This window comes from Amblyomma americanum, chromosome 1, assembly GCF_052857255.1.
Source record: "Amblyomma americanum isolate KBUSLIRL-KWMA chromosome 1, ASM5285725v1, whole genome shotgun sequence".
NCBI classification, from domain to species: domain Eukaryota; kingdom Metazoa; phylum Arthropoda; class Arachnida; order Ixodida; family Ixodidae; genus Amblyomma; species Amblyomma americanum.
The window spans coordinates 407221453-407236136 of NC_135497.1; the positions used below are offsets into that span (position 1 = coordinate 407221453).

Here is a 14684-nt window from a genome sequence, read left to right on the forward strand (position 1 = left end):
ATGACAGCACTTCGGAGGCGTGAAATTGCTCGCCGCACATGCTACCTGCTCACTTCTTATAATCCAAGGAAGGAGGGCAAGAACGCAGGCTTAAGTCACCCAGCTTACGCTCGTAGCCGGGCAGCAGTGGCCAGTGCCGGGGACCAGCAGCGTCGCCGCTTGGCTGTGTTCGTTTTTCAGTGACGTACGGGAGAACGATGTCTTTGAAAACAACGAACTAGGATTTATTTGCCACTACATAAAGAGAAAAGAAACACAGGCCGGAGAGTGTCGAAATGAGAGCCTCGCTTCTCCGGGGTCGCTGGGTGTCTGGCTTTGCTGACCTTGGCAACGCGATTGTCCCTTCGCACAACCAGCCCTCACACACATAAATAGTTGTCACACATCCGCACCGTTCTTCCTCGGAGGAGGGACTAATGGGCGCTTCCCAACTGTTCTTGGAAGCGGCCGAGGCGTCCTTCCCTCAGACACAGTGGGTGGCTTGCAATGTTGTGCCGTGAAGACACCTTGGGGGCACGTCACTGTCTCAGAATATTTAATAGGCTGAGAGCCCACTGCAGTGGCCGTCGCGGCTGCTCGGTTACTTTTGGCAAAGACTGTACATCAAGGTGGGGTTATGTATGGAAGTTGATTGAGCGAGCTGTGAAATGCCTTATAATGAAAGCAAAGGCTAGAGATGTGGCAATCAGTGCCAAGGTTCAAAAGTTCGGACTGAAATTTTATTGCTGTTAGGCTGGTATTAAGAGTAATTGGAGTGAATGAATCTTACGGCATGATTTTGTTAAGCTTTAGGTATGTTAGTTAAGTTTTATTTGGCATGGATGTGCGTATTCTAGTCTAAACCTGATGAGTGGTGTATATGCTAGTAATTTTACTTGCTGCGGTGCATATTTGTTTTCAAATAATATGACGTTAGTGGTATTGTTACGGCCATAGACGTGAACCACATGCTCCGCTCGGGTGTGCAACGTGAAGATAACAAAGCGCGTTGGTAGTGCTGAGCCCAGCTTCCCCGGTTGCTTGGCTGTGCCGCACTGTGTGCTTTCCCTCTGTAAGTATATTCCGTGTTTGTGTTAGACGCCTTCATGTTACATTATTGGTGGAGGTGCCGGGTGAACCGGCGGCCACGGATATCGAGCCCCCGGCCCACCGAAGCCGAGGCGAGCACTCAAACACATTGCCACAGATTAAACCCAGAAAGATCACTGCTTAAGGTTTTGCCAAGGTATTTAGCATAAGGTTGTACAAGTTCACCTGTGGAGGTGATGACCATGTAGACAAACAGGAGGGGCTGTTGGTGACTGAGAAAGAAGGCAGGTTTGCATTTATTAGTTTTTAGTTATATGAGGCATTGGTCACACCACTGCTGAAATTGATTAAGATCATTTTTGAATAGCTGCTTGAGGGGATGTGTTATTGTGCAATAGATAAGCCGGCAGTGCAAACATGCAAACCTTACATGTTTGCTATGCAATGGTAAATCTTTAACAGCAGCAGTGGAAAAAAGACAGAGCTTTGTCAGATGCCTGTTAAAGCGAGTGAGGTAGAAATTTGGCTGTTAAAAAAAAAACTGGGACCAGTTAGAAAATCATCGATTCATGCAAAGATGTAAATTTAGCTGCTCTGGCTTTAGGAGCAAATGTAGATGAGGTACGGTGTGAAAGGCTGTTACAGAATAATAAAAAATGGCATCACTTTGAATGTTACAATCAAGATTAGCTTGTAGATCATGCACTAAATGTATGAGCTATGTTTCGCAAGAAAAGCCCTTGCGGAAAGCTATGTTGTGAAGCACAAAAAAATTGTCAGTCTCTGGAAAATTCATGATTTCTGAGTAAATAACTTGTCATCATGATACTACATGGTGCGCTGGTTTCAGAAGTGCATTCATCAGGCAACATTTGACATCCATAGTTCAAAAACTGCATTTTTACACTGATTTCGCTAATCACTCGTAAGTGATGGCGTGCCTAAAGCCGTGAACAAATATTCTTGGTGCCGCTGCAATATCGAATCCCAGTAACCGAAACTAAAGTAGCCTGAAAATTTGTCTTTCTTCAGTCACAGCAATCTTGTTGCTGGGTCATAGCTCAAAAATTCAGGGGCTCATTTAGGATTCCCTTAAAGGAAACGGCTAGAATTCCTTCAGTGCCTCACTGAAGGCTGTTCTGTGAAAAACTGAAAATAGCATCACTTGAGCGGTTACCATGGCGGGATTTCTCGTGCTGCTCAAACTATTCCAACACATCATTACTTGCCGCTGAGTGTGTCTTGTGGTGTTTTGTTTGACTGGCCCCGGAGTGAAGAGAAGATGGCGTGACCAGCGTTGCTGTTTGTTATGCAGATGGATCCAGGACATACAAGGCTAGCAGTAACTACAGGGCGCTGCAGTCCACTCCAAATGCATCGCCAGGGTAAGTCAGGGTCATACAGTGTACCGCTACTTCATCCACTGATTTCACTAATGACTATAAACAATGGCATGACTAAAGCCATGAAAAAAGATGCTTGGTGCAGCTGCAATATCGAATCCCTGTAACCTAAATTAAAAGGAGACTGAAAATTTATTTTTCTTCAGTCACAGCAATCGTGTTACTTGTTCATAGCAGGTCGGAACACAGCTGTGCCAAAAATACAAAAATTCAGGTGACACAAAAAACTTCCATTAAAAAAAGAATCGGCAATGGGAACACCACAGGACGCTAATTAACAATAGCCAATTAAAGTGTTCATCATATGATATGCCTACATCGCAACATCATTACTTAGTGTTCAACTCTGTATCAGTCCTCTGAAGAGAAGAGTGTTTAAAGTGATTTACCCTGTGAATTAAGCAGTATTTTAGTTAAAGGGTCATTTAGAGAAGTTCAAATGGGCCTGTGCCAACTGACAGCTAAGCTCTAATCACAAACAAGCTACTGTATTTACTGGAGTAATTTGTGCACTTTTTTTTCTAAAATTAAGGCTTGAGATAGGGGGTGTGCAAATTACATGGAAACTTCGCAAAACTGTCCTACAAATTCTACAAAGGTCATAACTCATAATGTACATGATATGTTGTGTATATTCAACTCCTCTACTCGCGCTTCTCGCTGGCCAAAAGATTGACTCCAAAAGTAAGTCTATGTATACCCCCCTTCCCCTTGCACCCATCCCAGACTTACGGTATGTAGTTCCCCATGTGATAGCATGATTAGCCCGTTGTGCCTTAGGCGGTGTGGGCTGGGCAACATCATTTTTCTTTCTTTTTCCCTGCCCCCACTAATATATGTGATAGCATGACAGCATGTGTGCAGTTAAAAGCATTAAACTCGGAGCGATACTTGTGCAAAGCCAGCAGCATGGTGGAAGAAGTGAGCAAGGCAGTTTCATTTAGTGTTACTTTTATGCATGACGCAGCAGTAAGAGGGAGCACCAGTGCTGGGGGCCGTTTTGGTTGCTCGTCTTGCTGGCGTTTTTATGGGCGCACTTGGCACAGGGTCTTGATTTCGATGCATATATGATGTTCGCCTGCTTGAAACGGCTCTTCTTAATTGGAGGGATGTTCCTTTATGTCTCGCATAAGTGACCGCTTAATTCACAGCGCTAGCAGCTGTCTTCTAGGCATTTGGCTGCATTAGACTGCAAATTTGAAGTTTACTAGAAACATGCATGATAGTGGTATTTATTGAAAACACTCAAGTAAGTGGCATGTAAAAGCAGTCGAAGAAGTACGAGAGCAGATGCGCCCCCACAACTGCAAACATGTGCAAGCTGTGCTTTGCTCAAGCCTGTCAGGCGTCCCGCATTACGGCACAATTTGAACAATGCTATAGTCTATTTCTGAATGATATATGGGATATAATGACCAAAGAAAACTTTGTAGTCAATTTTTCTTTTTATTGTGAGAAACGTAATCTCAAGCATTATAAATAAGTCGCTAGTATCGTTTAAGGAAACCGGCATCTGCCTGCTTGAAAGCCGAAAACAAAAATTGAAATGCTGAAAAGCCAGAACTACAACACAGAAACACAAACAGCACTGCATGTCTTTGTTCCCTTTGGCTGACGCACTTATACACTGTGGCAGTAAGCATGGGCCATATAAACTGCCAGCGAGCACAAGCCTTCGGTTCTATCAAAGTTGCTGCGCAGCTGTTAAGTTTCATGTTATCTTGCGCCGCCAGACATTTGAAGCCTCGTAGAATTCACAAAAGATGCGCCCTCATTCTGTCAGTTGACGGTGGTCCATTTGCACCAAGATTGCCTTTATATTTGACTCCTCAGATGCCAGAACAGCATGTTGGCCTACTTGAGCTTCGCTAGCTTTCTCAACTTGAGCAAGTTGCAGCTGTTCGATCTTCTTTGTTTACTGAACTGCCGCATCCTAATTGCAACATAATGGTTTGGAAGATGCGCTGCCATAACTTTGATGCAATGCATGCTTATATAACTTTTTGTCAATCGTGAGATTGTAATCAGGCTTCATTGTAATCAGGCTTCGCAGCATGTTCTCGGAAAACTGCTTACACGCTCTCCCCGTCGACATTCTTCACACGGTGTTAATTTAAGCAGCTGGTGGCAAAGGTATCCTGTCGCATAATAAATTATGCAATCCATCTCTTCTGACTTAGTGTTGTCATGATCGAGAACCTTTTCACATTAAGTTTCGGTTTCAACAAATGAGTCACTTTATTTAAGCTCTTGCAGCTTGGTCTCTTTGACCAGATTTGAGCTGAAAAAAGTCTTCAGTTCAGAAAGCGACAAAACCCACTGTTCGCTACTATCATATCGCACTTCAGTTCCCAAACATGGGAAGGTTTGGAGGTGTCCTTCAAAAACTTGCCCTGAAGGCACTTCCCTTTTCCATATGTCTAGCCACCTTAAAAATGAATGCAGGGTGTCACTGTAACAGTTTCCTGATTTTATCCCTTCCAGTGGAAAATTTCAGTTGGGTGCGTCAAAGAGGTCGCTAAACACGCGTGAATTCCGTTGTCCCTTTTAACATTTTCAAGTTCCTCGTCCTCATCCTCAACACTCCTGCTGAATAGTCTGGTTGCATCATCTCATCTCGGCAGTTTTTGTGTTGAGATAAAGCTTGGGGCATACTCTTAGACACCCTGGGCCCTTGGTGTCTGCCATATGAAACTTGTTATAATGGGTCCACAATATTCGTTTCACCGCTGATATTCAGAATTTCTGTGCCAGCAGGCTATTTTGAACATATCTCACTAGATTTTAGCATCTGAGAAGACTAACACGTTCAGGTTTTCATCAAGGGAGTGCGCAATGGAGTTCCGGGTAGTTTGAAGATCATCGCTAATATTGCACTGTTCCCACATGCGGCAGTTCCTCACAGCGTTGTCACACGTAATCGAGTCTACAAAGACGCGTGCATCCTCCAAATAGACTAATGCCTTCATTATTAGCTGGCCAAGGATGGTTCCTCGGATCAGACATTTGCTAGTGAAAACGGCGATTGGTTGTGAAAGTTCGTGTCCGAATTAGCCAAACATGAACACCAGCCTATGGTCGGCCAATTATTTTCTTAATGGGGCTTCCTAATCGTAGTCTACAAAACATGAATACGAAATTGCTTTTAACTGGACTGCCATCTCTTTGCGAACCTAAATCTTGTCGAATACTACAATTCTGTGCCGCCGAAAAGCATCTGTAGTGGCCATGTTTTTTTGAATGCTTTAAATAAATGGTGGTCAAATCCGCATTTTCTCTTCACCATGCTCAAGTATCTTCTGTTGGCTGATGCACATGGAAGAGGGAGCACCTCCTTTTCCCTCAGCAACATGTATATTCAAGGGCTACAGATATGAAGGCACAAGAGAAATCAGAAATCAGGACTCAGCACAACACCGGTTCTTTTTAGTTGTAGTTTTTGTAGCTGACATGCACTGCTTAATGAGAGTTCACAAGATTTCTGGCAAGTTGATCTGGTCGAGTCTCCCACCTACACCCTCCAGTTCTCTGACTTTATGTTGATCCTTTTTTTACTTGTTCTTTCTGCTTTTGGACACGCTGAATAACTTGCAGTCATCATGGCAGGTATTTTCTCAGGGCCTGAAACCCGGATTCGCTTATACGGTCTGTGCCGCTCTCTCCTTGCAAGAACCCTTTTTTGATGAATTTGAAGTGTCTACTCCAATTACACGCAACGACTGCACGTTGCTTGGCTGCTTTCGATGCGCACAAAAGCATTACTTGTGATGCCAGTTCCTGTGAACATCACTGAGTTGTGCGGGCGCACGTCAGGGTATGCACTCACCTCTTTGCATTCAGCATATTGCATATCTTTAAGTGACAGTTCATGAGCAAGACCGAGTGCTTCCAAAGTAATGATTTTCCTCATTATAACTCCTTTCGAATTCATGAAGGCCTCGAACTAGATGAGAACATGAACAAGCCTGCTTGGCTGGTCAGGTGCAGTTGATTTTGCTTGCGTTAGATGAAATACAAGTGTCGTCTGCTCTCCCAGGTCAACCCTGTTCCACGACCAATATTTGGACAGTAGCTGTGAAAGGCATGGATTTTGGAAAAGACGTTCAAAACCGTCGCTTTCGCTATCACTTCCATGGCATAAAGCAGCATCAGCATCGCGAACATTGACATTCATGAAGTTCATTTCTCTGTGCTCACTGTGGCTCCTGCCGTACGAAGAGCCAGGGCATGGCGAGCCAGCACGTTCAGTGTCCTGGTCACAAATGATAGCAGGCGTTGAATCGGTTTCATGCATGCCTTGCACGCTATCATCTAGCAGGCTTCACCTTCTGACACTCATCTTTTTCTCAGGGGCACCCTTTGGTTCCCTGCTCTCGGGTCTTTTCTTCCTCTTCACGGGCTTTGACAGTTAGCTGGGACCGTTCGGTAAGATCGTTGGAACTGCATCCGATGCAAGAATCACGAGTTGTGCTGGCCAACATGATATCATCGTGCACTGCAGACCACTACTTGCTGACGTAACCGGTGTCAAAATTCTTTTCGCATACATGGGCAGTGGATTGGACAACACTGTCACTGCACAGATGGCCCTTCACCACACTTCTAAGCAAGCTTTGTCTTTCGGAGCGCTGAAAAGCGATACCTGCTCCTTGCAGGATGTGTAGCCACTATATCAGCCATGTACAAAGCACTTCTTGCCCATATTAGTCCATAATTAAGCACTTGTTGCAATTGCCAAATGCACAAAAACATACAAGACAGTGATCAGGGCACCTCTTTGCAGTCACAGTCGAAGGAAATGCTCGAGACGGAAATGCGAGAGTCGCTACTTCAGGCTGTGAGGAAGATGGCAGCAGTTGTCTCAGTTCCTTGCGGATGATTTCGCGGATAACTTCTCGCAAGCTATTACTGGTTATGGTGGTGGTGGTTGTGTCCAGGTGAATTGCACTGGCTTGAGGTGGGTGGTTGTACTGCCGAGTCCGGGTGTTGAAGGTCTTCTCGATCATGGAGGCTTCTTTGGTGAATTCTGCGACTGTTTTCAGCAGATGTTGTATGAGGCCGGCAAGGAGTTGGCCCTTGACGCCGCAAATTAGACACTTCACTTTCTCTTCCTTGGTCATCTTGGGGTTGGTGTAGCAAAAGAGGTGCTTCATTTCTTCAACATAACAAAGGGTGAAATCGTTGGGAAGCTGGTCATTGGACTTGAGGTCGAAGTCGTTCGACGCTCGTGAATGCCTTTAACAAAGCTCCTTCTTAAATTGCTCCCATGTCTTTGGGAAAGACTCGTGGTTATACCATGCACATGCTCAGCCCTCCAATGAGAAGAATTGTCTGATTTTCGTCACATCCTCCCAATTGTTGAAGGATCCCATGCGCTTGCATTGTTCCAACCATTCCTCGGCTCGGGGTCCTTGCCTGGGGTGCCACTGAATGTTGGCGGCGTCCGTGGCTGATGCAGGACGGTCAGGGTCGACATTGGTGGCGGGCTCAATGTAGATGCTGAGGCAGCTTTTCACTTTCGGGTGCTCTCCGCTAGGATCCCTGCAGATGCCTGTTGCCTTGATGGGCTGGTGACAGGTCTTCTGGTGAGAAACAGGGCTGGCATCGCGGCTTGAGGGAGGTGCCTGGTGCATGTAGTATTGCCCAGAACATTCACTAGATGTCGCTTAGTGGTGACAATGCCATGTACAATGAGTGAGCAAAGTGACATAAAACTCTCTCTTTAGTGGGTGGACTTGCACTTGCAAAGAACTGAGCAGCTCGGCAACAGCTGTGGCAAGTGTGCTCCATGGTCAGCCGACACAGTGCGTCCTGCTCTCCACTTTGCTCAGTTTAAAGCTTGCAAGGAACAATTGAGATAAGGCGCCAAAGCAACTGCAACAAACTGGGACAATGTGGAAGCAATTGTGTGTTGGTGCGATCATTCAAGATAAGTCTGGTTACATCTTGCCTCACAAACAAAGTGGGTGGACATGCACTTGCAAAGAACTGAGCAGCTCGGCAACAGCTGTGGCAAGTGTGCTCCATAGTCAGCGGACACAGTGCGTCCTGCTCTCCACTTTGCTCAGTTTAAAGCTTGCAAGGAACAATTGAGATAAGGCACCAAAGCAACTGCAACAAACTGGGACAATGTGGAAGCAATTGTGTGTTGGTGCGATCATTCGAGATAAGTCTGGTTACATCTTGCCTCACAAACAAATGGCAAAGCCGAGTGTCGGCACTTTTGAGCGTGAACAATAAAGATTTGTGGCAATATCTTGTGGCACTAAACTGACACTGCGTCCAGTTTACCAGCTAGCTATATGTACGTTTTTTTCCATGATGGTGGCAAGGCAGTGTATATGGAGTGGAGCTGGCAGTAAGGGGTGTGAGCAGACACCAAATTGGTAATGGGGAGCTCCAGGAGGACCGCGAAAACCACACCTCCAAAATAATTTTGCACTTGATTGCCATGGTGAATAGTGCTTAGCAAGTGCAGTTTCATAATATCCTCAGTGTCATAAGTTCAGCCATTGTGGCCAGGAGTATGAATTTTTTGTTCATTTATTAGTTTCCTGGATAAATGCATTTTTTTGCACTGAGAATAGGTTTTGTGGAGAGGAACTGTGTAGTAACTGTCTCACTTCTCATTTCACACTTCGACCGTACTGTGGAAAGAGTGAGGGAGCGAAAAACAGGCGGAGGCCGCCATAGTGAAAATTGCTGTAAAGATTTCAACCACCTGGTGTTTTTAAACCTCTAATCCTCGACCTAGCACCTATGCTACAGGGTGTAAAAATCTGAATAATTTTCAGCTGTGCTCGCAGAACTACATGATCGAGTCGCTAATTTGAAGAAACTGCCTTTTCAAACATACTTATCAAAGAAATATACCTGCTGCTAGACATGCATGAGGTCTGCTGAAAAATAAATGGTTTGGAAACCTAAACCTAACATCAAAACTTCCAAAATTTCTATCTTAATACTGCAGTGGCTGGTGACAGAGCAGCTTTCAAATTTTCTCATTTTATTGTATGTGCCTGCCTATTTGGTGCACAGGTTTAATTCCCTTAGACATTTAAAATTGTGCATTTACCATCTTTTTCTTGGTAAGTCTCCCAATAGACCACTTGGGATAAAAAGCCTGTGAGTTCATAACGTTTTTACAATTTTTCATTACCTGGGTGTTATGGGGTCACTGTGAACTGACATTGCACACACATGCATGTGCACACAAACACACAGCGTTATTGTACTTGAAAGTTTTGCATTGTGCTTTAACTAACCTGTTGTGCTATCACTCTGCTGGCTGCTATCTTCAAGAGCCCTCTTTTCATAACAGCAATGCTCGATTCTTTCCGTGCTCATTACATGCTGGGCGCTAACTTCACGGCCATGGGCAGTCGCGAGACAGATGGCACCACTGGCAATGCTGACATCAGCACCTCAAGTGGTGGTCAATGCAGCCGCTTGCCTGTGGTGCCAGACTTGTTCTCACCGGACTTCACCAACTACCGGGAACTGTTCCACCAGGATCTTCTAGAGTTCTACCACAACTCTGTCCGCTTCCTAGTCACTGCAGTCGGTGGGTCTTCTGGCAATGATGTCAAGACAGAGACCTTGACTGTATGGATACTGCTTTCAGTGCATCTGGTCTTTGAACTCTTAAATTGTGCAACAGTATATTGTTGAAAAAGCTTCCTTTTTTGTTAACACAATTGTATAATGCAGCATTCATTGACGCAGCCATGGCTGCTCATTGCTCAGCTTCACGTACGGCACAAAGAGTAGCTCCTGTCAGGAAATTGTAGAGTTGCAGTGGAGCGTCAAAACTTGAGTCGCAACAAAGCAGGTTTCTAGGACGAACCTGCACATGCTCGGCTTGTGCTCCTGATACGCCCTGCTCCACTTCATTTTCGTCTTCTAGCGAATGGCGCCGCCTGCACCAAGGCATCACCTGGGAGTGCCGAACTGAGTGTCAGCATGGCACAGCGTTGGTTGGCGCTACACTCCTACCACTGTGCACGGAGGGTGCCCAAATCCGTAGAATGACGAATGACTTTACTCCTCTCTACTTCTCGTTTCTCCTACATGTTAAACCAACAATGCCACAAAACTGAGAAATCTGCCCTTAATGAGGGATGCGGCTATGCACATTCTTTTTTTATTATTTATTGTTATATATACGTGAAAATTTTTGGGCACTTTAGAAATAATTTCATGTCTACTCTTACAAAATTTCACTGTTATATCTCCCCAAAATTGCTTTTTAATTATTCCTCTAAGCCTTGTGAAAACACTACTGAGTTAGGAAAATGTGGCAGAATGCTGGTTCAATATTCACTTCGTTCCTACTAGCATGCTACAGGTCGAGACATTCTTAGAATTATTCTTCGCTAAGCAGAAATTTTTATTTTGAATTTTTGTGATGCAGTGTACGTTTAGATATATCTAGAGTGAAGCAAATTTCAGACAAGATGTTTAAAATTCCCAAATTTGAAAAGCAAAGAATGTCTTGGTCTGCACCATGGTCCTAGGAGTGCAACAAAACAAATGGGGTCAAAATGGACAAAACTGTCATGAAGAAATATGCTCCACAAGGTGAGTATCTAGGCAGAAAACAGTAACTGAGCAAAAGGCCATTGTTCCTTGCAATGCAAAGCCACCGCAGTTAACGAAACAATTTTTTTAGTGTCCTTCCCGATCAATTTCAGCAGCGAAAGTTCGAGACAGCATAGAAACTAGGCATATAAAGAGATACAGTTTTCAACAAATTAATTTTTGTATCCAAATTTTGGGATTTGAAAGCTGCGTCTCCGTTTAAGATATTCCATGCACCTTTGCCCGTAACTGCGGAGAGTGCTCTTTCTTGGGAACAAGTTGACTTGGGAGAAGCTTTCATGCTGGTTTGATGAAGGCAGGGGACCTTTTGGTCGAGCTGCATGTGCTGCCGCAGCACACATTCAGTGCGGCGCAGAGGCGACCAGATTTGGGCACTGTACATGCATTGCCTGTGGCATTGAGAAATACGCGTGGTGCACCTGGTCGTAATGTTGGTAACAGCCATGCTGCAGAAGGTATGTGCCCAGCTGGTGAGCTGGGAACCTTCAGAGTGCTCTGAACACAAATACCATCGCTTGTGGCGGAAGAGGCTAAAAAAGATGAGAGAAAGTAAAAAAAATGACCAGTGCTGTTTATACAGTAAAATCTCGGTGATACGAATCTCACGGTGTCGCAAAAAAATTCGTATCATCCAAAATTTTGTATCCAAACAAACAAAATTCGTATGCATAAGCACAAAAAATGCATTCACACCGGTCTGTTTATGGCCGACGGCATTTATTCGCTGCTCTGCAGCCACAGCTCACTACTCGCGGTGCATACCGCACGATTAGCGATTGCTACTTTCGCAATTTTTGCGGGCCGCGCACCGCCACTCACTGTATGCACGCGGCGCGTACCACGAGATTAACGATCGCGACTTCAGCGATGTGTGTGGACCATGCACCGCCACTCACTGTGCTCTGTGCATACCGTGGGATTAGCGATCGCGAAGTCGGCAATGTGCGGGCAGCGCTTAATGCTCGAGGGTGTGATCACGGCTCGCGCGTTCATATCATCCGTAGAGGCAATTGGGAGAGAGTTCGCAAAATCCGCACATCAAACACAATGCACTCTGGTCGGGAAATTTTGCGAATTCATATCGCGAAATTGTTATCAACTGTGTTCGTATCACCGACATTCTACTGTAAGTAGGATGGCATGAGATTTTCTTCTGCCCTCACTCTCTAGCTCACTTGATGCATGAGGCAATAAATGTTCCATTTTCAAATATATTCTCGCTGCAAGGCAATTATTTATTCGGACACAATTGCCATTCTCTTATTTTGTTTGGGGCACTTTTGAGAACGCGAAAAAATTTTAATGGTGGTCTTAAAGGGAGTGTACTGTATTGACACAACCCACCAGGCTGCAAAAATCTTCTTTTGAAATGAAATTCCTAGCATCAGAAATTAACAAAATCCATAAGTTCAAGTATGAGAAATGCATTTTTGTATTTGCGGCTGAAGATTATTTATGTGCACATATTTTGCTGAGTTTTTCCCATGGCCAACTGGGAGGGAATTCTGGACGCTGTAAAGCTGGGCTGATCCACCTCATATGAACATTCTCGATGCTTGGGAAGCTTCAGCTTGGTGCGGCTGTGAGAAGATTGTCATTGGGCATAGCACCTGCTAGAAGGGCCACAAGTGAATGAGAAGAAGAATGTAGTTTGCGCAGCATAGTGAAGGGGTGTGAAGTGTATGAAGGAGTATTAAGTGTTTGGAACACCATAAATTTTGTGCTGTAGAGTGCAGTTTAGTGAGAAAATTCTTATCGCTGATATTCTCCTTCAGAACATAATGGGTCTCACCTCACCTACTGCTGGTGCTGTTGGTGTTTCCAGCTCCAGCGGAGGTGTGGGACAGGGCCACCACATCTCCGCAATTTCCATCTCCTCCCCATCTGCTGACCCGGGCCCGGGTTAGTCCAGTAGTGCGCTTGGCTCCGAGGCATTGCTTGCGTACGGTGACGGATTGCTCGGAAGAGACCACCTGCTCGACCATCCACGGCACCACTGCTCTGGCAAGTCGCATGTGGACTTCTTTGTCTTCTTTGTAATGCAAGTGCTGCACTGTTGAAATGAAATTGGGATGATGAAATGCACTGCCTTGCTGTACCTATTGGTTTAGGTTTTAATTGCATGCAAGGATCTGCATTCCTTCTGTTTTCTCGGGCCAAATTTTGTCAGTCGTTTGGTTGACATATTTAATTTATTGATGCCCTGGTATTAAGCAGGGCTTGGCTCAAAAAGCTGCTCATTTCATTTTGGCAGAGATCGAGAGGTAGTCAGGTGTAAGAATGCCGAGCTTTGAACACTTCGTATATTTGGCTTTGCTAGTTTAGAGAAAAAACAAACATGGGTTTTATCAGAACACTGCACCATTTCTTGGTGCAAACCTTCAGGTTGTGACATGTTACTGAGGCCCTGACTTAAGAAATCGAGACGAACCATTGCATAGTCGTGTGACAATGAATTATACATGGTGTATTGTGAACAGTATTGCAGGCTTTGTCAAAAATGTACAACCAGAGGTCTTTGCCGTAGTGCAAGCATCCATGAAAGGGCCAAGTTTTGCAGGGGTGAGGACGAGAATTCCTCCCATTTTCAAGAGGTCTGGTGCTTTGGGGTTGCACCATTAGCCACAGAGCAAGGCTAGGAAGCTAGTAGTGTGCGCTGTGCATTTTTGACAAAAGTTGTATACACTGTTCTTTTTGTAAACTTTTTCTGCTGGCGTGAACTATGTAGTAGGTAGAGGCCGACTGATATTCAGAGTCAACTTGTGGGTGGTAATATACATTAGATGAAAACTGCCAAACAATCCTTGGTCAAATGTTTAGGGGAATCCCCCAAGGTGGTTAAATTTGTAATAAGGGAGTAATTACTCCCTTTGCCATTTGGCTGTGCTTGGGTGGATGCCAATGAGTAATTACTTCCTTACTGCGAAACAATTCATTTGTAAAGTGCAGCAGACTTGGCACTGCTTAGCTGCTGAGTGAAATGTCAGGTGCCCAAGTAGCCATATTCAAAGACCGTACAGAGGGTCTTGCCCCTCTTTTGGTTGTTTTGAAAAATTATGCCGATGGCTCTAGGTCTAGTGCTTTGCGATTTCGAGTGGCGCTTTGGCTGCAAAAGTGGCGTGTGCTCTGAAATCAGCAGGGAAAGAGAAATCGTCCATTGCAATGCATCCAGGATTGTATTGCAAACGCATACTATAATATTGCCTTCATGGTGTTGTTTTGACCTCTTTTCCTTTTCCTCTCTTTGCAGAGGGAGGAGCTGTTTGCTGATCCCGTGTTCCATGTTTATGGAGCATGAAAGGCTGACCATGACGGAATTCGAAATTAATTATTGAAATAAAAGTACAGCTGTTGGCAACAACTGAGTACTTGTTATTCTTTGCAGCACGGGTGGCTACTAGTATTGGCTGTGTTTTAGTGCCTTAGCGTTTTTAGGCGGCTGGGTGGAATTTTCGGCAACAAAGGCCTTCAGGTGTAGTTATTCTTTCTGGCCATTGTTTTTAGATCGTCTAGACAACTGTCAACATATTCTATGGCCTTACACTTAATTTTATCTTCCAAATAGTCATAATTGGTATTAAAGGCAAGGACACCCAATCTTGGTATGATATGGTATGGTATTGTGTGGTGTTGTATGGTGAAGCTGCAAAT

General features: G+C 44.7%; 1 protein-coding gene across 6 annotated transcripts in view; it reads left to right on the forward strand.

Moving 5' to 3' along the window:
- Nucleotides 1-14394, forward strand: part of LOC144115764 (uncharacterized) — a 52144-nt gene extending 37750 nt beyond the window's left edge. For 4 of the 6 annotated variants that reach the window (XM_077650267.1, XM_077650266.1, XM_077650264.1 and 1 more), the window contains exons 9-12: nt 2345-2414; nt 9826-9996; nt 12859-13037; nt 14284-14394. In XM_077650267.1, coding sequence (XP_077506393.1) covers nt 2345-2414; nt 9826-9996; nt 12859-13037; nt 14284-14331 — 468 coding nt within the window. In that variant the 3' untranslated portion in view covers nt 14332-14394. Of the gene's footprint in view, nt 1-2344; nt 2415-9814; nt 9997-12858; nt 13038-14283 lie in introns of those variants that run through there. The other 2 variants (XM_077650265.1, XM_077650269.1) reach the window with 2 other exon arrangements.
- The last annotated feature ends 290 nt before the right edge of the window (nt 14395-14684 follow it).